The sequence below is a fragment of the Papilio machaon genome, chromosome 13 (assembly GCF_912999745.1).
Source record: "Papilio machaon chromosome 13, ilPapMach1.1, whole genome shotgun sequence".
Taxonomy (NCBI): domain Eukaryota; kingdom Metazoa; phylum Arthropoda; class Insecta; order Lepidoptera; family Papilionidae; genus Papilio; species Papilio machaon.
In genome coordinates, this window is record NC_059998.1 from 1,539,632 (window position 1) to 1,564,097 (window position 24,466).

General features: G+C 34.5%; 2 protein-coding genes across 2 annotated transcripts; one reads left to right on the forward strand and one right to left on the reverse strand.

Moving 5' to 3' along the window:
• Window positions 1–1,083: 1,083 nt before the first annotated feature.
• LOC106712091 (ubiquitin carboxyl-terminal hydrolase 5) lies at window positions 1,084–15,651 on the reverse strand. The gene is made up of 17 exons (XM_045680518.1): window positions 15,473–15,651; window positions 12,814–12,939; window positions 12,149–12,334; window positions 11,497–11,603; window positions 11,222–11,387; window positions 10,468–10,635; window positions 9,607–9,768; window positions 8,696–8,799; window positions 8,134–8,314; window positions 7,028–7,239; window positions 6,209–6,331; window positions 5,551–5,665; window positions 4,912–5,025; window positions 3,974–4,124; window positions 2,618–2,830; window positions 2,051–2,160; window positions 1,084–1,399 (listed from the first exon to the last, which is right to left on the reverse strand). The coding sequence occupies exons 1-17, from the start codon at window positions 15,575–15,577 to the stop codon at window positions 1,337–1,339; spliced, it is 2,406 nt and encodes an 801-aa protein (XP_045536474.1). The 5' UTR covers window positions 15,578–15,651; the 3' UTR covers window positions 1,084–1,336.
• A 1,930-nt stretch (window positions 15,652–17,581) lies between these two features.
• On the forward strand, window positions 17,582–21,872 carry LOC106712265 (glutathione S-transferase theta-1). The gene is made up of 5 exons (XM_014504764.2): window positions 17,582–17,776; window positions 18,236–18,323; window positions 18,703–18,853; window positions 20,708–20,891; window positions 21,696–21,872. Exons 1-5 carry the CDS (start codon window positions 17,665–17,667, stop codon window positions 21,842–21,844), a joined length of 684 nt encoding a protein of 227 aa, XP_014360250.2. The 5' UTR covers window positions 17,582–17,664; the 3' UTR covers window positions 21,845–21,872.
• The last annotated feature ends 2,594 nt before the right edge of the window (window positions 21,873–24,466 follow it).

Sequence of the window (24,466 nt, forward strand, 5' to 3'; positions counted from 1 at the left end):
ACTTATAAACCATTGTTTTACCAGGGCACTGATCTCCATAAACGGCTTCCATTTCATTTAAAATGGTTTGAACGTTTTTTCCTTGCTTGGTAAGGAATTTTATCACAGCGCGATGTTCAATTTTCTCCATAGTTGCAGTTTGCTTCCGGATTGACTTGTTCAGCAGGCGAGTACTTGTAAACGAATGGCACTATAGGGTTGAAATGTTATATATATACTAATTATGAGTGCCCAATTAGTATGACACTAAGCGAGCTACCCTATCCCCACTCCATCCCCTCCATTCCGCGAACTTTTGGACCTCCCCTCGTATAAAAGAAAGTCGTGTTAGTTACACTATTTATAACTCAAGATCGGTCGAACTGATTTAGCTGAAAATTAATGGGGAGGTAGCTTAGAACTAGGAGACGGACATAGGAACTTTTTTATCTTGTGTGCATTTTTTTATTCCGCGCGGACGGAGTCGCGTGTAAAAGCTAGTTTATAATATTAATAAGATAAAATTAAATAAAAGACGAGTAGTATATTTATTATAATTTATTTCGTTGTCTAATGGTGTTCATGTCATTATGATATTCTGCCAGAAGCATATATCTATACATTTAAAATACATTACGTTATTTAAGCATTAGTAATGAGCAAAAACTATAATGAAAAAAAAAACATCTGTGTTCTACAAAAAAATTGCACTTCCAAATTTAAATATATTTTTAACTGATATAAAAAAAACAATAGTATCTTAATTCATACATTAACTTACTTAAGACGAATGCTTAATCAAATTTTATTATTCTTGCTTTTTAACTTAATAAATTTCAACTACTTCAGAGACTAACACAAATAAAGTGTTGAAAACAAAAGGCTTGAAGTACAAGTTTCTTTAACTTTTTTTTTTTCATGGAAGTCCACTGCCAAAGGACTTGTAGAAAAAAAGTGTCAAAATTCATTCACAACGAAAAACAGAGAATATATTTTTTTGTACATGTGTTGTGGCAACACATAACCATGAACCATGAGTCTAACCAGACTTTCCATCATACCTGAAATAAATTTATAGTTGAGGACATTTATTTCCTACCCATATATGTTTTGTTACCCACAATGTTAAAGAACATGGATGATAAATTTTAGACCTTATAGTGACAGTTATCTTTATGATAATCTATTCTAAGTGAGAAGAGAATCTTTTGTCTAAATATTTGTCTAAAACACTTTATCTGGTATAATAATTAAATCATAGGTTATGTTAAACATTATCCTAGGCAGTAGTCAAACATTTCATTGTGTTCAAGCACACAGTCTAAAACATGCTAGAGTTGATTGCTTTTGGTTGAGATCACAGCCTTTCATAGAGATATAAGTAACCCAAATCCTTTGGTGGGTTTTCTGAGAGAGCAACCTGAAAACATTAAAAAACAGTTTTGACGAACGAACGAACAGTTCTGTGCACGAATTGGCCGGATCAACTGGTGCCATACCACGACCACACAGTAGATAGGCGTGAAGTGGAAGCAATTCCGCGTACAGTCTGATGATTGTGGTACCGGAGGCCTAATTTTAGTCCTCTTTCCCTTCCCATCCTTTTCTTAATAAGAAAGGATGGGAAGTGGATTTGGCGGAAGCATAGGAAGGAGAAATATCCTGTTTCTGTGCGTACCCTTCTCTGTTAATTAAAGATAGGCAACGCATTTGCATTTGCGGATGTCTATGGGCAACGGTCGCCTCGCTATTGTGGCGAATCCAGGTGGCCGTTTGCTTGTTTGCCACCTTATGATATAAAAAAAACCAAATTATATCTCATGATCAAAACTAAGGATTGAGAATTATTCTCGTTTAACTAAATAACCGTTGGTTTCTGAGACCAAAAACACAATACTCAAAACAGCGATCAATTGGGGGATTTTTCTCAGAAACCTAAGATAAGAGAATAATAGCATTTTATGACATTTCGCGCTAATTAGAAATCTATATAGCTATCCAATTATTTAGACTTAAAGGAAAACCAGTGAAACAGGAGAGATTGACATAAATGAAATGTGTTGTACAGTACCTTGTTGTCGTTGAATATGACCCAACGTCCCTCGTGCAGCACATGGCATACATAATGTCCCACCATTGTCGATGTGCCCATGTGTGAGATGAACGCAATCAGCTTGTACTCTGCAGCAGATTCACATAGTACATGTATGGATGGATGTTTGTTAGAAGGTATCTCCGGAACGGATGAATATATCTTGATGAAATTTGGCACAGATATAGAATATATTCTAGAAGAATCCATTAGCTATTTACTAAGTTTTTTTTTTAATTCCGCACGTGCGAAGGTGAAAGACCAACCGATAAATTGTATTTGTATTAAACCAGACCTCTTATAACATCTCATTCGTCAATCGTAAATAAAAAACATTTAATGCTATTTTTTTAGTAATCATATAAAGATTACATAATATATTGCAGTTAGAAACAAGTTGCCTTTTTGCAATATATGAAACTTTTTATCCACTTTCAAATTTAAAAAAAAAAAAAAATTAAAGAAATACAAGGGATATTAATGTGCATATTATTTGTAAGCAGTGGTCACATGTTTGTTTATTTTTACTATGAAAAAAATATTTACTCTCTGGTCCATCTCTACAGCCGAGTGTGCGGTCTTCCCTAGGAGGTGCCTCCTCCTCGGAGTCGAGCTGGTCTGCGCGGCTGAAGATCCAGTCGAGGGCGCGGCCCACGTCGCCCTCGGTAGCCCGGAGCGCCTTCTCCGCTTGCGGTCTCGTGAACCCCATTGATATTATGTTCGCCACGCTCGCTTCATCAACTGCTACACTAGCGCCACCTGATACAACATAGTTATAGTATAGTTCTTTTCAAATATCTAAACGGACCAAGGTCATCAGTGCGCTGTATATTGTGTTCTGCTCAGCGACTCGTGTGAAGTTAAGATCCGTTAAGATATCTGACACCTACTGTACTCCAAGTAAAAAGGCTGTGCTTGCGAAATTGTGGATGTTAATGGGGTCAGTGATTATTTAATTTGGTAGCTATGATCCGTAGCTTTATCTACATAGATACTAGCTGTCGCCCGCGACTCCGTCCGCGCGCAGTTAATAAGCTTATATGACACGTTCGTAGATTTACCATAGCAGCGCCATCTATTAATTACTTACTCGACCCAGTCGAAAGGTATCGACATCTGTTAGAATCATTTGGAGTTAACAGATAATTGTGACTGTCAAATAATAACAGACAAATAATTAGCAATAAATTAAAATTGCGACTATAATTTGAGATTTAAACTATCCTATCTCTCAAGTTGGATCGAACTGCACATGGTGTGCGAATTTTATTATAATCGGTTAAGTGGTTTAGGAGTCCATTGAGGACAAACATTGTGACACGAGATTTATATATATTAAGATTAAATTCATCATCAGCTCACTATACGTCCCCACTGAGGAGCTCGGAGCCTACCCCAAGGTAGAGGTGACTAGGACATAGTCAACCATAGCCAAGTGCGGGTTGACTTCACACATATCATTGATTTTCTTATCAGATATGTGCAGGTTGTATCACGATGTTTTCCTTCATCGTAAGAATGTCGGATAAATGTACATATGTAAATTGATAATTTAAAAACACATTGGTACATGGCGGGATTCGAACCCAGGACCTGCAGATTGCAAGTCAAGTGCTCAACCCCTGAGCCACCGACGCTCCAGAAGATATTAAATTGCCAATATCTATTTACTGTATTTTAAAGAAAAAAAAAATTATATTATAGGCAATTATAGGTAACTTTTTTCAATTCAAACTAAATTATTTAGTTGAATTGCACAGAAAAATATTGGAAAAAAAAAGGTATTTATGAGGGGGAATAAAGACCTTTAGAGACAAACACCTACTGAAATAAGACCCATACCGACTAATATCTTCTCAATGGACTTTTATGAGTCATGTATGTATGTATGTATGTATGTACCTGATGGTTGTGAGCCGGGAGGTTCAAACTTGTTGGCAAAGTCCCAGTCGGTGAGGTGCTCCATGAGCCAGTTGGAGGCGGGCTCTAGGCCTGTGTTGCCCGTGTAGTAAAGTGCACGCTTGCACGCCTCCACAGGGAAACCCATGTCCAGCTGAAAACACATTCACACACACACATATATATATATATATACTAGCTTTTACCCGCGACTCCGTCCGCGCGGAATAAAAAAATGCACACAAAATAAAAAAGTTCCTATGTCCATCTCCTAGTTCTAAGCTACCTCCCCACCAATTTTCAGCTAAATCAGTTCGACCGATCTTGAGTTATAAATAATGTAACTAACACGACTTTCTTTTATATATATAGACTAGCTGTCGCCCGCGACTCCGTCCGCGCGCAGTTAAAAAATGGGGGGGGGGGTTATGAAAAATAAATGTTGGCCGATTCTCAGACCTACTGAATATGCTCACAAAATTTCATGAGAATCGGTCAAGCCGTTTCGGAGGAGTACGGGAACGAAAACTGTGACACGAGAATTTTATATATTAGATATATATTTATCATAGAATAATTGATGCGAAAGTCATTTTTCGGAACACTTCCATAAGCAAGAAATACGAATTGTAGAGAAACCTTTATAAGCGATAAAAAACGGACCCTTGGATTCTCACTTATCCAGGTTCGACTGTATACAATTGAACCCAACATTTGTTCCGAAAATTGTTTTACTTTACATTTCCGAAGTATTGTTAAATATGAAGCTGAAAATAACTAACATAAGAAAAATTATTTCGAAATTAATTATTGCATTTATCGTTGGTTTCTGAGACCAAAAATGTTTAACAAATCAGCGATAAGAGTATATTTTATACAGGGATATTAATCTCAGAAACCAACAACTAAAAGTATAATTATTAGAGTACTAAGTTACTAACAAGTTGCGCAAGTACTGTCTCGTCGTACTGCGGTGGTGCAGCTTGCGGACTGGAGTCGGGCAACAGAGTCTCTTCAGGCTGCGGCCCACGACCTCGCAGACAGCTTAGATCTACCTAAAAAGATTAAAAAAAAACTAAATCAAACTCATTGATTTAACACTAGCTTTGTTTGGCGATTTTGTCCATATTTGAGATGTTTCTTAAACATATTTGATCCTTTACCGGTCTTAAAACAATGCCGTATATAATTACAGTCAAAACCGTTTATGGCGACATCGTTTAGAACAACATACCGGTTAAATTGACCAAAATCAAAGGTCCTGGCTGAATGTTATTACATATCTTTCCTATTAATACCTGTCACCGGTTGTTACAACTATCGGTTTTTACGACTCAATATGAGTAGTCCCTTCGATGTCGTTATAACAGATTTTGACTGTATTTAGAAAAGGATGCAATAGTATAATTTTTAGTTTTTTTTTAGCTTAAAACTAGTAATAAATACAGACTATGTCCCCCGTGGGGTACAGCGCCATAACAGTGAAAGAACTCAAATCGGTTTAATACTTTCGGAATCTATTCAATACTAAAAAAAAATCTTGTCTATATTAGTATAGATAAGAAGATGAGTCAGTGTACCTCCCAGGGCATGTCAACAGCTACATCCAGCTTGGCAGGAGTCCAGTCTTCCTTTATGGTGAATTTTTTCAGCTGGATCAGCAGGTAATCGGGGAACGTCGCCAGACGAGTTATTCTGTAAAAATAAATATCGAAAAAAACATATATTTCATACACATAATGTATTTGCACATAACAAAAAACCATTTTTAAATTTTTTTGGCAGTTTGTATGTCTATCCGCAAGGCCGCGTTTGATCTAGATAATCTCAGGAAAGGCTGGAGGGATTTTGACGGGACTTGTATGGGAAGATAGCTAATACGTGCGGGCATATTATAGGCTACTTTTTTAAAATCTTGCATGGAGAAAGTCGCAGACAACAACAAGTGTATAATAATAATAGTGTCTAATGAGTGTGGTGCCGTAGGCCTAATTTTAGTCCTCTTTCTCTTCCCAGCCTTTTCTTATAAGGAAAGGATGGGAAGGAGAAGTGGATTTAAAGGAGGAGATGCATAGGAAGGTTAAATATTCTCTTTTTGTGCGTCTCCTTCGTTGATTGAGGGTAGGCAACGCATCTGCAATTACGAATGTCTATGGGCAGCGGTCGCTTCGCCATTTCGGCGAATTCATGTGGCAGCTTGCTCGTTTGCCACCTTGTAATATAAAAAAGTGTATTTACTTCTGGGCGGTGACCTTCTCATTGACAGCTGTGCTGAAGAACTGCTCGAGAGTCTCCTCGCGCATGAAGCTCTCCAAACACGCGCTGAACGGGATCTGAGGACGCACTATTTGTGATGGGTCTCTGAAAATAAGTAAAACATAGTCATTTACTTTTTTTTTGTAAATCCAGTCTTTCGTTAATCTTTTTCTGTTTATAGTCACTACCGCTTTGTATTAACAAGTAATATGATAATGTTCAGAGTTTCCCCAACTATGAATAAGTTATTAAACGGTACTCTGGGTCTTTGTATATTTTCATATGTGTAGTGTACATGTGTACGTATATGCTTGTACACGTACGTACATGCGTACATGTACGTGTATGCATAAAATCGTGTATAAATCTTACTAATATATAAATGCGAATGTTTAGATGGATGTTTGTTTGAAGGTATCTCCGGAACGGCTCAGCAGACCTTGATGAAATTTGGCACATATGTAGAACATACGGAAGAACACATAGAGTGCTTTTTTTAATTACACGCACGAGAAGTCACTGAAGACAGCTGATACAAAAAAAAAGTGAAAAAATATTTCCTTCGTATCAAAAAAAAAAATCCGACTATCTTTTACGATGGAATCAAAAAAGTCGACATTGTAAATCCAAAAGGGGAAGCAACAATAAATTCCAATGCAATAAATTACAATACAATAATGCCTTATCATAGGAATGAAACGAGCTGTAACACTATTAAAAAGTTTTTTTTTAATTCCGCGCGGGCGGAGTTGAGGGTAATAGCTAGTATGTACATATATGCCGTGTGTGTGTTTGACTCACAGTCTCTGTCCGACGGCCTCAGCTGTGGCACGGCGTTGTTCATAGTCCCGCACTTGCTGCGCATTGGTGGCTGCTGCGAGTGGTACAGGTAGTGGCAGATGATGTTCAGCTCGCCGCGTGTACCTCACAGCACCAGATGCACCGCACGCCACGCGCTCCTCAACACTGAACCGCAGACACTCCGCAGGGTTCACACGGTGACGACTGTGTCTCTGCACCGAAATAAATCTTAATATTAATTTACTCCTATCCGACGTTCTTACGATGAAAGAAAACATCAGGATGATGCACATATCTGAGAAGAAATTCAATTATAAGTGTGAAGTCAACCCGCACTTGGCTATGGTTGATTATGTCCTAGTCACCCCTAACTTAGGGTAGGCTTTGAGTACCTCAGTGGGGACGTATAGTGAGCTGATGATGAAGTTTTTAGTCTATGTATGGATGGATGGATGTTTAAGTATCTCAAGAACAGCCATTAAAATTTGTCATGGAACATACATACATACATCAAAGTAGATTTTATCATGTAATACACTTAAAGCCTAACACAACTATAAAAAAAAATATATAAAAAAACAAACAGAAAAACAGAAAAGTTTTACAAAGTAAATAAGATAAATAATGTAATAAATACTCTTAAGATGATTGTTCTAAATTGAGAAAATAATCTTTAATTTAATGGATGCAGAACACACTATCGGAGAATACATAGGATCTAATAAAGTTTTTTTACAATTCCACACGGAATTAGAAAGAAGTCCACTTCGGGGAAGGAGTACCATGCCCAGATTTTTTTTTATAGGAGATAGGGACAAACGAGCAGCGGACCGTCTAAAGCAGTGATTCCCAAAGTGGGTGTTTGAAAACTAGGAGGGAGCGATAAGGGGTCCAAAAAATGGAGGGCATTGAAATTAATTAAAGTAATGAAATTGTGGTTTTTAACTTAGGTAAATTAGAGCTGAATAAAAATTAGGGGGGCTCTGAAATATAAATTGATTTCCAAAGGGGGCGGTGAAAGAAATAAGTTTGACAATCACTGGTCTAAAGTTACTACTAAGTTACTAAGTTTGCTATTAGTACAGTACTTGGTTCAATATACTCACCTCAATAAGAGTAAGTAAATGCAGATAGAACTCGTGGGCATCTTGTTGTCTCTTGCTCATGAACTCAGGATGTCCTCGTCCCACCAGCTGCCGGTACATGTGTGGAGACACACCGCGCTGCATCCCTCCCACTTCTGGGAATGAATACCGTCCAGATAGCAAGCCCACGCCCAACTTGGCACTGCAATTGTATAACAAACATATTAAAATTAACATTTATAGTAAAACTAGCTGTCTCCCCCAACTCTGTTCGCAAGCAATTAATAAAAAATATAATAAGTAGTGTATGTGTTCTTCCAGACTGCAAAATTTCATCAAGATTTGTTGAGCCGTTCCGGAGATACCTTCAAATAAACATTCATCCATCCATCCAAACATTCGCATTTATAATATTAGTAAGATTAACTGTTCATATATTTTAAATAATAAAAAATCGTTTTAATGGGCCTTTACCATGCTAAATGTCTGTTTCTGTGAGCGCTAATCTCAGAAACGATTTAAAAAGTAAAAAAAAACATTATGGTTTTTTTATTAATAAATCACGCATTTAAAAAAAACTTACGTTTGAACATTAAAATCATTCGCCGGATCTTCTGGGAACGTGGAAAATATTTCAGGTGCACCTTCTACAAATCTCCTGATGAAGTCCGGCATTCTGAACATTACCTTAAATACAAAATATATAAAAAATGGTTACATAATATTATATCGATGGGGGTCACCAAAAAAAGGGGGCCTAAAAAGGGGGTCACTTGTCCAAAATAGTTTACATTCCTAGTATAGTTATAATAGTTTACATTCCTATGTATAAAGGCTAAAACAGGGATCCCCAAACTATTTTGGACAAGTTACCCCCTTTTCCAAAATGAACCGTTACCACAGACCCCCATGGACAAATTACCTACTTTTAAGATCAATTATTATTACTATTATTATTAATTCTGACTTAGGTCAATAGAAGACAGAGTGAGAATTAGCAATGCTTTAAGACCCATTGAGATCGATATCGACCCCTTTGGGAATCCCTGGACTAAAGTAACAAATTGATGATTTTTAGTTTTTTATTTGTTTAAAGCTACCTCTTATTTTACTAAACAAAATACACATATACACCTGTAAATGTTTATTTTGCTGAAGGAAAAGGGTCTAAGGGGCCTCTGTTCCTATATAGTTGAAACTTAAAGAGCCTCTCCTGAAAATTTGTCAATTTGTACATGTGCCCTTATTCATAAGAGCCATCGAAATATAATATAGTAAATAGTAAATCTATATATATAAAAGAAAGTCGTGTTAGTTACACTATTTATAACTCAAGAACGGCTGAATCGATTTGACTGAAAATTGGTGGGCAGGTAGCTTAGAACCAGGAAACGGACATAGGATAATTTTTACCCCGTTTTCTATTTTTTATTCCGCGCGGACGGAGTCGCGGGGAAAAGTTAGTATTGTAAATAAGTAGTAAAAATGTGATACCTGGACTACACTGTTAATGTAACATGTGTTGCCGAGGTTGTTAAGACCAGTGAGAGCAGGTCCATGCAGTGGCCGCAGCTCGCTACCAGACTCCTGCAGTGTGTTCCACTCTCCGGAGCGCTGGTTCAACTCCAGTTCCAATTCAACCATAGATTTGTCCGTCTACAGAAAAAATAGCTTAGTGTTGCATTTCATTATCTTACTAATATTATAAATGCGAATGTTTAGATGGATGGATGGATGTTTGTTTGAAAGTATCTCCAGAACAGCTAATCGTATCTCAATGAAATTTGGCACACATGTAGAACATGGTCTGGAAGAACACTTAGGGTACTTAATAAGTTTTTTTTACTTCCGTAGGAACGGAGTCGCCGGCGACAGTTAGTAAAATTATAAATGTGAAAGTTTGGATGGATGGATGGATGTTTGTTAATATGTATCTTCAAAATGACTCAATGGATCTTGATGAAATTTGGCACAGATGTAGAACATAATCTGGAAGAACATATCGACGCTGGAAAGCATAAACGCTGTAACCCTTGAAATCGCGAATATGTTTTTCACACGATAATGATTTTATTATAGGTTAGCACAAACTACACAACATTGCTAAATACCGCATGCTTGTAGGCGTATCAGCTCACGAGTTATCATTTTTTGGCTCTCCTGTAAAGTTCATACTTTCGGGGTTACAGCGTTTACGCTTTCCAGCGTCGATATAGACATGCCAAGTTTCTTTTTTAATTCCATGCGGACAAAGTCGCGGAGAAAACTTATGATACATCGGTATTTTTTTTTATTTAATCAAGTGGTTATTATAAACTCTTTCCTATAAAAAACGTGTGATTATTTAGTACTAACCTTCTGCAACTGTTGTACATTGATGCCGAAATGCTTCAGATGGTCGGCAAGGAATGGATCTTCAACCATATCATCTTCTGCGTAGGAGAAAACGTCACCTTTCCCATCTGGGGTTATGGTGCCCAGTTTGACAGCCAATGGGAAACCGGTTTCACGATAATGTTCCACCTGGGAGAGAAAAAAACATTTAAAACATCATTAAGAGTTATGTCTCATGCGATGTCTTCTGCTATCTTACTAATATTATAAATGCAAATGTTTTTATAGATGGATGGATGGATGTTTGTTTGAAGGTATCTTTGAAACGGCTCAACTAATCTTGATGAAATTTGGCTTAGATATAGACCTTAGTCTGGAAGAACACAAAGGCTACATACGTTTTTTTTAATTACGCACGGACGGAGTTCGAGACAACTAGTATTTTTCACACATTTCATTACATATAATACAATTCATATTAGTTTTAGTGGTCAAAAATTAGTGGACAACTATGTTTTTTTTTAGATAATTACAGAGGCTTAGTATAAACAAAAAGTGTAATATTAATTAAAGTGTGTAATAAACTAGATAAGTTTTGTTCTGTAGATTTCATTTCTAGACATAAATGTGTTTAACTCTGATAAAAAATGTAAAAGAAACATTTAGTACAATAAATTTAGTTAAAGTTTATGCAAGTTACATTTCTATGGTAGAACTTAGATACAGTACAAATCGGACAGGACATATTAATATTTAAAAAAAACATGGATCTTACAGCATGATCATTCCCACCGGAGCCATCAAAGAACCGTCTACCGCAGAGTATTGAGCCGTCAGTGAGATTGAGCCAAAGATTAGTGGTGAGCTCACACTTGTCACACTTCCACCCCGAAGGTAGGATCTTCACATTGTTATCCAACTGCTGCAAGTTTACTGCATGCCTAGAAGATTAATAAGATTTTTTTTTAACTGAAATATTAATTATATCTAACATAGTATATTACCTTAACAGAATAACAAAATGATAAAGAATATAATTATTCGACTTACACAGATACCTCTCTTCTCTCACCATCCCACGTCCCCTGTAATGCGGCCATCTCCGCCATTTTGAATGGTGACTCCGCGTTTATAATTGCTTGTACCGATTTCTTTATCTACAAAGATTTAATAAACAATCTTAAACAATATTTATCTTCTATATATATAAAAGAAAGTCGTGTTATTTGCACTATTTATAACTCAAGAACGGCTGAATCGATTTGACTGAAAATTGGTGGGCAGGTAGCTTAGAACTAGGAATAGGACATAGGATAATTTTTACCCCGTTTTCTATTTTTTATTCCGCGCGGACGGAGTCGCGGGTAAAAGCTAGTCTACATATATAAAAGAAAATTGTGTTAGTTACACCATTTATAACTCAAGAACGGCTGAATCGATTTGACTGAAAATTGGTGGGCAGGTAGCTTAGAACCAGGAATAGGACATAGGATAATTTTTACCCCGTTTTCTATTTTTTTTTTATTCCGCGCGGACGGAGTCGCGGGTAAAAGCTAGTTTATTATAAAGGTGTTATTAATCTTAAAATGCAAGTTTCACTGAAATTACCATTCAGTTCATAAAAGCTGGTTAATAATGAGCGAGATAGTCGGAGAGATATACAGAGTGAATAAGATGTCAGAGAGAGATAAGATATATTTACCACTTCAGGCAGTGTTGGATCTGGCCAGGGGTATGTATAGAAGCCCGGCAATACCACAATATTATAGTGGTCAGTGTAGGTGTACTTTGGCTTGCCAATATCAGGCTCAAATCCTCCCTCCACTCCGATAGCGAGACGAGTGATCTTTTTCTCCGGTCCATCACCAGTCACTTCCGGTTCTGGTATCTGTAATATTATTATTGTAAAACTTTATTTATCTTAATTAAAAAAAGAAATAACTGGACAGACCTATGACACTCAGGGGAAGATAAATTGAATGACATATTACTCGTCAAAATCTGGCCAGTCGTTTATGCAACAGGCGATCATAAGTACGCTCATAAGTACGCGGAATTTACGCTCATAAGTTATTCAAATAATTAGAATTATAAGATTAGTTGCGTCAAAAAGTCTTCATGATTAGTTGCGAGCGCATGTGAAGACATCGACTGGCGACTCCTGGCATCCACTTTCCTATGAAAGTCAATGCGAGTAGAGAAATCGCGAACGAGAACGCGAATGCCCCGCATTAAAGTATTTTGTGTACATGTCGTGTCACATTGTCGGCTACCATAAAGTTTGGACAGCACTGTACTCCTACAATACTAAAAAATAAGTAAATTAATTACTTATTTCTTAGTAAGTAAAAAGCATTGTATACTTACAGGTTTCTTCTCCCTCTGTATGTGGAGGAATACAGGATTGCCCGTCTTCTGAAAGTACTGTTCTACGTAGTTACGCCCGAAGCCAAGGAAAGATGTGAGTGAAACATACAGACCTGTTTCTGACTCCTGTAAACAGTCACATTTTAAACATAGTCAATATTAAAATAAATAGTGGATATGTGACAATATGCATGTTAAATATGGAAATGGTTGGATATAAATTATAGGTTTATTAAATTGCACTTATTAGACTACTAGTTGTGCCCGGTTCATCAGAGTGAAATACTGTCTTCAATGAAGAATGTCATATTCATATTTATCAAATTAACAACCTAAAAAATATCTTTCAAGCTTCTAGCTGCAAAAAATAACGATAGTTCCATACAACTTTTCATTCCCGTTTTTTAACCCCTTACAAAACTTTTTCGGATTAAAAAGTAGCCTATGTCCTTTCTCAGTCTCTTGACTATCTGTGTTCTAAATTTCATTTAAATTGGTTCAGTAGTTTTGACATGAAAAGGAGACAGACAGACTTCAAAAAGAAAGAGGTTATCAATTCGAATGTTTTTTTATGTGTGTTACCACGATGCTCCGCCCCTGGTGGTTCGATTTTGATAAAAAATATTTTTCATTTACATTTTAGTAAGGAAGTGAGGATAGTAAGGATTGCTTTAAGAGCAGCTTTTCATATTTTTATTAAAACAATCATTTATACATATTAATATACATGCAATAACGTATGCCTTAAAAATGCTACATCATTAGAAGAAATACATTCATTAAAATTATTGATTTTTTAAGCAAAAAGTACGTTATCTGCATTATACGGGCGTACGTAACTGATACGACATTTGTACTTAAATAATATAAGAAAGAAAGAGACATACATGATTATCTTCCTCAAGGTAACAGTCAACAACAGGGTTGAATTTACAAACTTTTTTTATGAAGTTTGTAATATATTTTAGTTAACAATAAAACTGAATTACAAACTTATTTTTGAATAAGAATTTTATGTAAAAAATGTATTATCTATGCTATTTACCATATTATTAAAATAAAAAGTTCCCCTATACTTCGTAAAGTGATAACTATTATCACTATACCAAACGAAAAACATAGGGGCTTTAAGCACATTTGTTTGGAAGCAGTCGTACACATCACAATGGGCAATACTATGGACTTGTACCTCGGTGTATTCTTAATCCTGTGTGGCTTCGGTTTGAGTATGTTAAATTTAAGAAGAGTCTTAAAGAAAAGTCAGACAACAATTTCTTCAGTATTGCTGTCGGAAAATATTTTACTAATTTGTATTGGTATAGCATTTATCAGTAGATCATTATACGAGTTGAATTCAACAAGTATCACTACAAGAGATATGGAACTACGAACAGCAGAGTTGAAAAAGACGAAGATTGAAGGTTCATCATTGCAGTGTGGTTTCTTTTCAGTTTTGATAAGTTACGGTCCGTTAATAGTGTCTTTAGTGAATAGTTTTTTGAGTCTTATAATTGATAATTATATGCATTATAAGTTGTTGCATGATATTAAAGTAAAAGATGATGAAAATATTGTCAGAGATATTGCTGACGAATCGAGAGACGGAAGAAAATTGAATATCGGTACAATTTTTGATGTATGGAAAAGATATTACTCATATGGAATTATAGCTTTACAATGGATTATTCCAATTTTGATTGTATTATTAATGTATCCAATGGGAGCAACACCAATATTGGGAACCGGTGAAGAAAGAAGTGTTGACGATTCCTGTATTACAATGTTAAATTTGGCCGCTGAAAAATGTCCAAACTACACACATTTTAATAATACAGATTATGCATTACCCATTCAATATCTGGAAGTATATGATTACGGACTACGGAATTTTAATGAAAGTAAAAAGGTTGATTCTATTTTGAACAATGTTTTAAATATTCTGGCCAGTTATAATAATCAAACAGATTTTCTTTACACAAATGAGTCAAGATCATTACGCAGACCCAAAATAAATGATATTTGTATGAAAATATGTTATGTCGATAGCAAGAATATGCTTCTTTATATCTTTGTTCTAGTTATTGTAAGCTTTTTCATACCAATAACTATTTCTATGATAATTTTAACGAAAATACATGTTATGGATGTTAAAAAATCAAACATGAAAACTTATGTGACTAGAGAATTGCTGTACAATATACTTTTTTGGACTCCAGTTATGTTTGATACATTTCTGTCTCTTATGTTTTGTTCTTATTCTATGGATGGCATGCGGTCTTCCTTATTCAATGTAATAGCTAACATATATCAAACAATTAAAAATTTTATGAACACTAAATATTTTAAGGAAAATGCTATTGCACCTCTTTAAATGTATGTTAAGCATTTTTTTATCTATTTTAAATTTTTGTCTGAAAATTAAATGTAGTTTAAATATTTGCGGTCAACAGTTTATAAAATTAATTTATTGCTAGAAGTGGGAAGAAAGTTGACATGACACAATACAATAAAAATAGTATTTAAAAGGGTTTCTTTTATTTTTCCTTATATCGATAAAGGATGTAAAATATTTGAATCATTAGACTGATAAGATATACGATCTTATGTCTGTAATTATATAAATTAAAAGTAAAAGGTTATAATATAATTTGCAACTCACCGGATTGTCAAATGAATAAACACATTCATCTTTGTAAACTATTTGCTGCGGAGCCGGTATTTTGATCTTGGGTAAATGTGGCGTTAACAGTTCCACCGAAGCCATGATACAATTATTTAATGTTATTTATAATAAAGTATTATTTATATTAAAGTTTATAATAGCAGCGTCGATCTAAAAATATATATGTAGTGATTAGTGATGTCCTTTAGTTTTACTATTACCGGTTTGTCAATCGACTCTTTTACATTCGATTTCAATCATACTTACATTACATTATGTTACTTTATTTCAATATAACAAGTAAATTATAGGTCAATAGGAATATAAACTGAATAAAATTTACGCAAAAAATGGAAGTAAAAATCTTGTTATGTGCAGAAAAAGGTTGTCTATGGTTAAAACAAATGTTTTCAACTTCATAATTATCAGTATAGTCTATAACCCTTGTCCTTGTTTATCTCAGATGAAGAATTATATAGATATGGCATGCGCGTTCACCCGTAAGGGACAGATAGAGAGTACTATAGACTATACCTATATATAAGTAAAAGGATTGGGGTTACCAGTTATTTGTTTTGTCCCGAAAATGAATAATTACGATATAATTTAATATATACCAATTTATATATTCCCAATTAAATTGTAATTAATAAATGTAATAAATATAACAAACAATGCGTAATTTTTGTTTATGTGACTAAGATTAGGTAAACAGATTTTTTGGTAATACTTAGTCAATATGTATGTACTTAGTATGTTTAATATAAAATAATTGAAACAAGTTTATTCATTATGTGACCATTTATATACCAAAATGAACTTAACAAAACATAGATTCTTAAGACACTAAAGTTTATTCAAAATGACCTCCGTGATTTTGAATACAGGCCTTCAATCTGCTCGGCCAGTCGTCTATCGCAGCACGAACGAGGTCCATGTCAATATCGGCGGCTGCCTTAATCAAGGATGTCTTGAGTGACTCCAAAAAAAGAATTTCCCGATATTTTTTTCCCGCTTACCGCTTCAACAAAGCGCGGCATCTCTTCAGTCTTAGGTCCATTAGACGAGCATTCAAACGATGTCCTGTTTTTCTTCGATATGCACGAAGCCCTAAGTCTTCATAAAAAGCTACAAAAAACATACCAATATTATAGTCATATAATTTTAAATTACTCTGTAAATCATTACAGTGAACACTACATGTAAAACTACTTAATATTTAACTATTTTGATTGTAATTTCTAAGAAATAAAAATTTACATGGGACAAATTAAAAAGCATACTCTTTAAAATCAACAGGATAAGAAAGTATCGAATATTTAAAAAAACACAGCATATACTAGTATTAAAAACTCCTTTTGAAATCTGTTGAAAATAGTATAAAAATGTGAATTGTTTCATTTATATACATTATACATACTATAATTTATTTCCCCTAAATTCAGGGTAATTTTTACAACAAGATGGTGGTATTATTTTTACGGGTAATAACCAACCAATTTGAAAAGAAGTTTAATATGGCCGCTTCTCCCCAGATCTACAGTATATTATTTGACACAAATGACATCTGCGTTTGGGCGCATAATGTTCGAAAAATACTATTTTATTTTAGCTGATTTTACCCGTATTTTAACATATTAGTTATTACAAAGACTGTAAAGAACAACTAGTTTGTATTTTCCTCCTTATTTTGTATGGATACAAGTGAATAAGTGCGTAGTTTCAGTACTTACGATTGAAAGGTTATGTTTTCCTCTTTTCGCTCACTACGGCTTTTACATCCAACAATACAGCAGTATACCATGTTTTATAAACTTTACCTAACTAAAACTGTAATATCAAAATATTTTTGCACAATTACAGCCACTAAGTACTCACAATTTTCGAAAAATAGCACGAATGTCAAACTTTGTTAGGGACAACCTAGGTTGTTTGTAGGGGACAACCTTTGTTCCAAACAAGCCCCAAAGCCTGGTACGCAGAAAGGGACAAAAGATAGTTATCCCTGTCTTTGTCACGTCACAGGAATTGGGTATAACTGTATCTCTCTCACTCATGGTATTATTATTACCGTGTCATAGACTTGTTGTTTATCTTATCAATTCTCAAATAAATGATCAAAGTTGTTTATGAAAGTTTGAAAAGTTTTAATTTCGTTATTTTTTTACTTTTATACATATTTAAATAACATGGCATTAAAATTGTATTACGATCTTATGTCGCAACCGTCAAGGGCTCTGTATATATTGTTAAAAGCAACTAAATGCAATTTTGAATCAAATTATGTGGATTTGCGCAAAGGTAAACTTCCAACTTTTTTCAACTTTTGAACCTATTCTAGAAATTCTTGTTAATATGATATTTAGTTCTTTGAATCTTTCTCTTTTCATTACTAATAGCAAGTTGTACTTATTTGTTTTTAAATACATCTTTTACATTACGATGAAATATTTTATTTTTTATTTTTACGTTATCTTAGCTGCAATAATGTTTAAGTTTCATTCGTACTTTGACCTTATATGTTTGTGGTTTTGTGATACAATCTTACAATCTCAAGATATAATAATAATAGTGTGTAAAAATTTATTACATGTTTACATTCATTACTGGGCTTTGTCTGTCTTTGTCAAGTTATTAAATCTTTATTCGTACCAAAGTTTTGATAAGCCAAATAACTTTTTGTAAGTAGCGCATTAGTGTATTTTTACTTAGATTTAGTCATTTCTATGACTATTGATATCTGTTGAAAATCTGTTCTAGGTGAACATTATACCGAAGGATTTTCAAAAATTAACCGACTACAAAAAGTACCTGTGATCGATCACAATGGACTTCTACTCTCTGAAAGGTTAGCTACTCAAAAATAACATTGTTAGGAATATACTTTTAATTCTTTAGAATTTTTTTAAACTGACTGGTGAAGTAGATAAATATATGCTGGTACATGTACATGTATGTTTTTACTGTAGCTTTAATAGCATGATCAGTAGTGAGGAGAGACAGGAATTGCTGTCAGTAGGCCTCCCACAAGATGGACCTCAATAATTATCATGGAGAGTAATGGAGAAGGCCTCCATCTAGTGCTGCAAGTACAAGCTGAAATATTGGTGATTTGTATATATTGAAAAATAAAATACAAATTAAACTCTATGGTAGCTTAAACTTATAAAATAAACAATTGTAAGATAAATAAAACTGTCTTTAATCATATTTGTTATAATTTTTAGTGTTGCTATAATAAACTACCTATCCCGAGAAGGTGTCATACCAGAGACCCTGTACCCAAGAGATAGTAGAACTCGTGCCTTGGTTCAAGAGTACCTGGAGTGGCAACATGTTGGCTTGAGACTACATTGTGCTATGTACTTTAGAGTTAAGGTAATTATGACTTGGAGATTTTAAAATCTAATATATCAACCATCATCATATATCATCAACTTCTCCTTGTCCCTAGCTGTCCTAGCATATACTACTCTGCTATGCATCTCTATCAGTTGTTACGTCTAAAATCACTCCTTTCTAAAGCATATCCTCTTTCACATAATACATCCATGCTTTCTTTGGTCTTCTTCTACTTTTGTAGCCATCTAATCTCATTACTTTTTTATTTATGTACTTATCTCTTTGCATAGTATGCAATGTTTTTGTTATATTTGATATTTATCTATTGTGAAAATTTTTAAATTAACAACATTTATGTTGCCCAAACATGTAAATCCTTGTTAAAGACATGGCTTTACAAACAATACCCACAGGTGGGCACAGTTAATCGAAAAGTTAACTTCGTTAATCGTTAATTCGTTAATTAAAAAATTAACTTCGTTAATCGTTAAAGCGTTAAATTCTCGAAAATTTAACGCAAGTTAAAGTTAATCGTTAACAGTTAACCATACCAAAATTATACATACTAATTTCATACTTATTGTGGCGACAGTTGCTTAATATAGTAATTTGACTATACATTCTATAACACATTAGTATTAGAGACAAGTATGAATGCATTATAGTATATTTCATTACGAGTGCGGAAAGCCTGTCATTGCAAAGAGTTCCGACAAATGTCTACCCGAGCCGAGGCGCAGCCGAAGGTGAGGGTTGATAGTTGGAACAAGTTGTAATGACAGTTCCGCACGTGTACTAAATAACTATTTTTGATACAGTTGCGAAAAAATGAAGCAATTTGATAGAATAATAAAAACACAATAAACTCAACTAACTAAAATGTTTGAAAAATGGCGCCAACTGTAAAAGAATACAAACAGAGATTTTTTTTGTTTTCTTCACCCATTCTGGGTAGGCAAAGGGAACTATGCCGAAACGGCTAAGTGTTCAGTAGATTATTTTTATTGATATGAAATTTAATGAGATGAAATAAAATGAAACCTAACCCAATTCATTGAATCAAATCATTAAATCTGATATTGTAACAAATTAGTAGCTTCTTTTTAGAAATATTTGCATGAATCAAAAAATTTCAATGATATTTTTTTGTAAAAACTTCGTGGTTGGGTTTTTCTTTTTAATAGACATTATTTTGACAGTTGGGAAAGAGAACGCACGAGTTTGGAAAAGCTAAATAAAAAGCACGAGTATAAAAGTGTTTTAATACAGTTGCTCAAAAAGTTGCAGGGACGAAGAGCGTTCGGAATGTGGTCTATTACATCCTCTTGCTTTTATATACTCGTAATGAAATATACTATTTCGAACCTTCTTTTAATTTTGTCCTGTTGGTCACGTCTTTCCCGGACGCTCTGATGCATCACACTTGCACGCGAACTTCACATATATCAATTATCAACTCGTTCGTACACAATTCGAGTCGCCGACAGTCGCCCAACATAGTTGAACTTACGAGCGTGGTGTGGCGCGTAATTTAAACAAAATGACAGCACGTCTCCAAGTTTCTGATTTAACGATTAACGGACTTTTATTAACGGAAGTTGAGTTTAACGGAAGTTAACAAAAGCGTTAACACTTTTTGAAGTTAACTTAAAAGTTAATCCGTTAAGCAAAATGTTAACTTCGTTAATTAACGATTAACGGATTAACGAGTTAATGCCCAGCTCTGACAATACCCTATTAGTTGGAAACACTATCAGCTATGATATAATCAATTGAAAAAGAAATTATTGAATGTAACAACTCTACCAGTGCTTAGCAAACTAACCTTTTAACACGAAACTTGTTGTTGCATTGAACATTAAGGTTTATTTTTTGCAATATTACTTTCAGTACCTGGATCCCATTTTACTTGGACGGACACCCAGTGAAGAACAGATAAAAGGCTATGAGGAGCGTATGGTTTCTGCATTACAGTTGTTAGAGACGAAATGGTTGGGTAGAGGCACTGATTTTATTGTTGGTAACAATGTAACCGTTGCAGATCTATGGGCAGCATGTGAATTGGAACAACCTAGTAAGATTATCTTTTCTACCTTTTTAGAATTTTGGAAAAACTAACTTTTGCTTGCGACTACGTCCGCGCGGAATTTAAAAAAAATCTTTATAAGTAGCCTCTGTGCCAGATTTCATCAAGATCTGTTGCGCCGTTCTGGGGATACCTTCAAACAAACATCCATCCATCCATCTAAAGATTCGCATTTATAATAATAATAAGATAGTAAGACTAGATTGTCTTACTATAGAAGGTTAAACCTTATCATAAAAATGTTTCCATATCAGTTACATTATGTTGATATCATGTACGGAAGATTCTCAAACTGGTCCAGGTAACCCCAAGTCGTCCAGAAAAGTTCTAATAGGGGTGTACAACAGCAAGAAATAAAGTTGTGGGTTTTCAGGTTGAGCAAGAGTAAGAGTTTCACTAAAACACTAAAACCAGTAAAATTTTGGAAAAGGCCTACGAAAAAAAACTTTGGGAACATCTTTTTGGATGTATTTTTTGGGTCTTGTTACTTAGACTTATTTTTAATACTGGTTCTATTTTATTCCTTTGATATGTCATTGTTGAAAATGTTTTTGATGTGAAACATCTATAGGATCACTTGTAAACCGAATCGTTTGCGTGGCGACGCTTGTCGTGGCGACGGGTCGCCACGCTATACTAAGGTATACATATATATATTTTATGCGTAGTAGAGTGTACGGTGTGGCGACGGGTCATCACACCGTTTATGCATATTACTTGTACACACACGATGTTTCACATCTGCCAGGCGTCCTACGACGGCTCACATTTTTTTAATGTTGTATTTTTCAGGAATGGCAGGTTTTGATGCTAAGGACAAGTTTCCTAATATTGCAACCTGGTGGACAAAGGTTAGACAAAACTTTAATCCACATTACGATGAAGCTCACATTATCTTGAATAAAATTGTACAGAAGCAACAAAAAGCCTCGAAACTATAATGTACCAGAACTTTGTAAGCCACTTACTATAAGGAATTTATTTGGATAAGAATTTGTGGGTAGTTTTAATTTTATCTTTTGGGGTTATGTCATTCTTTCTTATGATATTTTTTATAATACATATAAAGAGATGAACTTTATGTTTTATTAATTTAAACATACTTTATTTTTTTTTATTTGGCGAAATTATATTAAAAACTAATCTCTCTTGGGGTAAAGATAAGTAAGTTATGTCGGACTTGTACCGACTGAAACCAAACAGTGGTCTCCCATAGCTCGATTATCTTTTGGCCTATTCGGAACCTTTCTATTGTCTTAGGGCTTCTATCTTATGCACTGGATGACCCAAAACCCTCAAAACTAGGAACAACAGCTGGGACCATTTTGAGGACCAATTTGTCCTCTCTCATGCTTGCTCCGACTCTTTTTTTGGAATGAAATAACAGAAGGCAAAGACATAATATAGTTTTCTTTATAAAGTATTTTATTTTTTTGCGGATTGGAGCACCATGTTCTTGAGCTGAGAGCACTTTTTGTTCTGTGCTGATCTGTTTCGCCCACGGCCTGAAGGGTCAAGCGCTATGTTGGCACAGGAGGTCCATGATATTATTGGGATTCCTGCTGAATAGGGGAGAAGGTCCTCCTCTTCTTTTAAAGTAAGATCGACTTTGTGGCATTGTACGCACTTTTCTGCGCAGTAACCAGCTGTCGTTTCCTTAATGAACAATAAGGTCGTACTTTTATGTAGATATAAAGAGAAACGCATTTTTTTTCTCTTGGGTCTATGTGTATATTTTGAATAAAGGGGTAGATATTTATTATACCATTTAGCGTGATCCTGAGACACTTCTCACCTCATCCACGTTCATATATGTACTCTTACCTGTATGGTAGTTGTTCATACACATTCCCACTGAGGGGCTCCAGTCTATATCATGTTGGGGGCGACTAATTCTTTCTCAACACACTGGCCTATTGATGTTTGGTAACTTTGATATTTATTTATTGATATTACCTAATAAAATGTGTGATGTAAATTGGTTTTCTAAAGATTTTTAAGTTTCAATTTTTTTTTTTTCAATTTAGCTTGAGTAGTAGATGTGATTTATTTAAAACTATTTGATATTTTAGAATAAGAACAAAACGATTATGTTTATAATGTTTTTCTATATTTATATTTAATTATATGGGTAAGTGCAATTTTACAAATTGTTTGTACATTAAAACTGTTGGAATAATTATTTTGTTTTATTTACATAATATTACCTGAAATAAAAAAAGTCCTCGTAGTATTTCAAATACGCCTACTTCATTGTAAGTATGAAAGAGGTAAATCATAGCGATGAGAGACTTTCCTGTTCATGTTGTCTTTTCTTTTTACAGTGAGTTTTATTATAAACGTAAAACGTTTAAACAATATAAGATCCATCCTTTCCATTGCGTTAAAAAAACATAAGACATAAAGAATAAAAGTAAAATAAAAAAAGGAGGTGGCGAACGGGCACGCGGTCACTTGGTCGTTAAAATAGCAAACTGATCGTTGTCCAAAGACATCCACAATTACAGATGCTTTACCTACCTTTGAGACAGAGAAGGGCGCATTAAAACAGATATTAACCATTCCTATGCGTTACCTTCTCCGCCAAATTCACTTCCACTTTCCAGCCCTATAAGCCCTAAGTAAATAAAAGATGGGGAAAGAAAAGATTAGGTGTCATGCGGAAATATTTTCACTTCAGAAGACAGGTTCTGTATGGTCGTGGTATTGCACCGGGCGAAGGGGCCATTACTGGAAATCCTCGGTTAGAGGCTAAGCGTAGGTTGTTTCGTCTTATTACGTAAAAAATATTCTTAAAAATCTTTATCTAATAATATATTTTCTCTATCATCTCCCAATTAATCTGAGTTAATAGAGTTTTAAGTTTTTAATGATGTTTATCAATTATAGGGATAATAAATTCCAGTAATTGATGAAAATCCTCTTATTAGAAACGTAGCTGAATAATCCACGTTTTTTGTATGAAAATTCAAACGATTCCTTAATACTTTGTTCTCTGAAAAACATATTTTCATTAAGCTAATTGCCGCAATTGATAACTTTTACTGATATCCTATTCAATTTTAAAATTTGAGAAACAGCGACATTCACACGACACAACATCTGACCCTCCCCCAGATCTTTTGTCGTGTAAATGTCCTAGAGATTTTTTTTATATTCGATAGGTTTTAGCAACATGTCCCATTTTTAATGAAAAGTTGACAACTAGTTTTTTCGACTTTCTAGGGAGGTAGAGTGGTAGGTTTCTTCTGCCTCATAGCGATGTCCTTGACGTGAAATGTTAATTTCCTCATCAGTAAGATAGACTACCCATCTAAGTTGATTTACAGCTGCACTCAGAGTCGTTAAATGGCGAGGGTGGCTTCCCAAAAATATATTTTACACTACAAATTAAAGATATGTTTTTTAACATTTCTACTTACTACTAATACCTAGGTATTACTACTACTTTATTGATAAAACTCAAATAACAACTCCAGCTTTAATTATTTAGGAGAAATTTACTTTTAAGAGTGTACTAATTAGTTTTGCATTACTTTTTAAAATAAATTTAAACCACACAA

What these genes read in the sequence shown, in the direction of transcription:
- LOC106712091 (XM_045680518.1), bottom strand. Translation starts at nt 15,577, where the DNA reads ATGGCTTCGGTGGAACTGTTAACGCCACATTTACCCAAGATCAAAATA. An exon ending in TTTATTCATTTGACAATCCG is followed by an intron (nt 12,940 to 15,472) that starts GTGAGTTGCAAA and finishes GACTGTTTACAG; the next exon opens with GAGTCAGAAACAGGTCTGTA. An exon ending in CTGTTGACATGCCCTGGGAG is followed by an intron (nt 5,026 to 5,550) that starts GTACACTGACTC and finishes TAATCTTTTTAG; the next exon opens with GTAGATCTAAGCTGTCTGCG.
- LOC106712265 (XM_014504764.2), top strand. Translation starts at nt 17,665, where the DNA reads ATGGCATTAAAATTGTATTACGATCTTATGTCGCAACCGTCAAGGGCT. An exon ending in GGACTTCTACTCTCTGAAAG is followed by an intron (nt 18,324 to 18,702) that starts GTTAGCTACTCA and finishes TATAATTTTTAG; the next exon opens with TGTTGCTATAATAAACTACC. An exon ending in ATGTGAATTGGAACAACCTA is followed by an intron (nt 20,892 to 21,695) that starts GTAAGATTATCT and finishes TGTATTTTTCAG; the next exon opens with GAATGGCAGGTTTTGATGCT.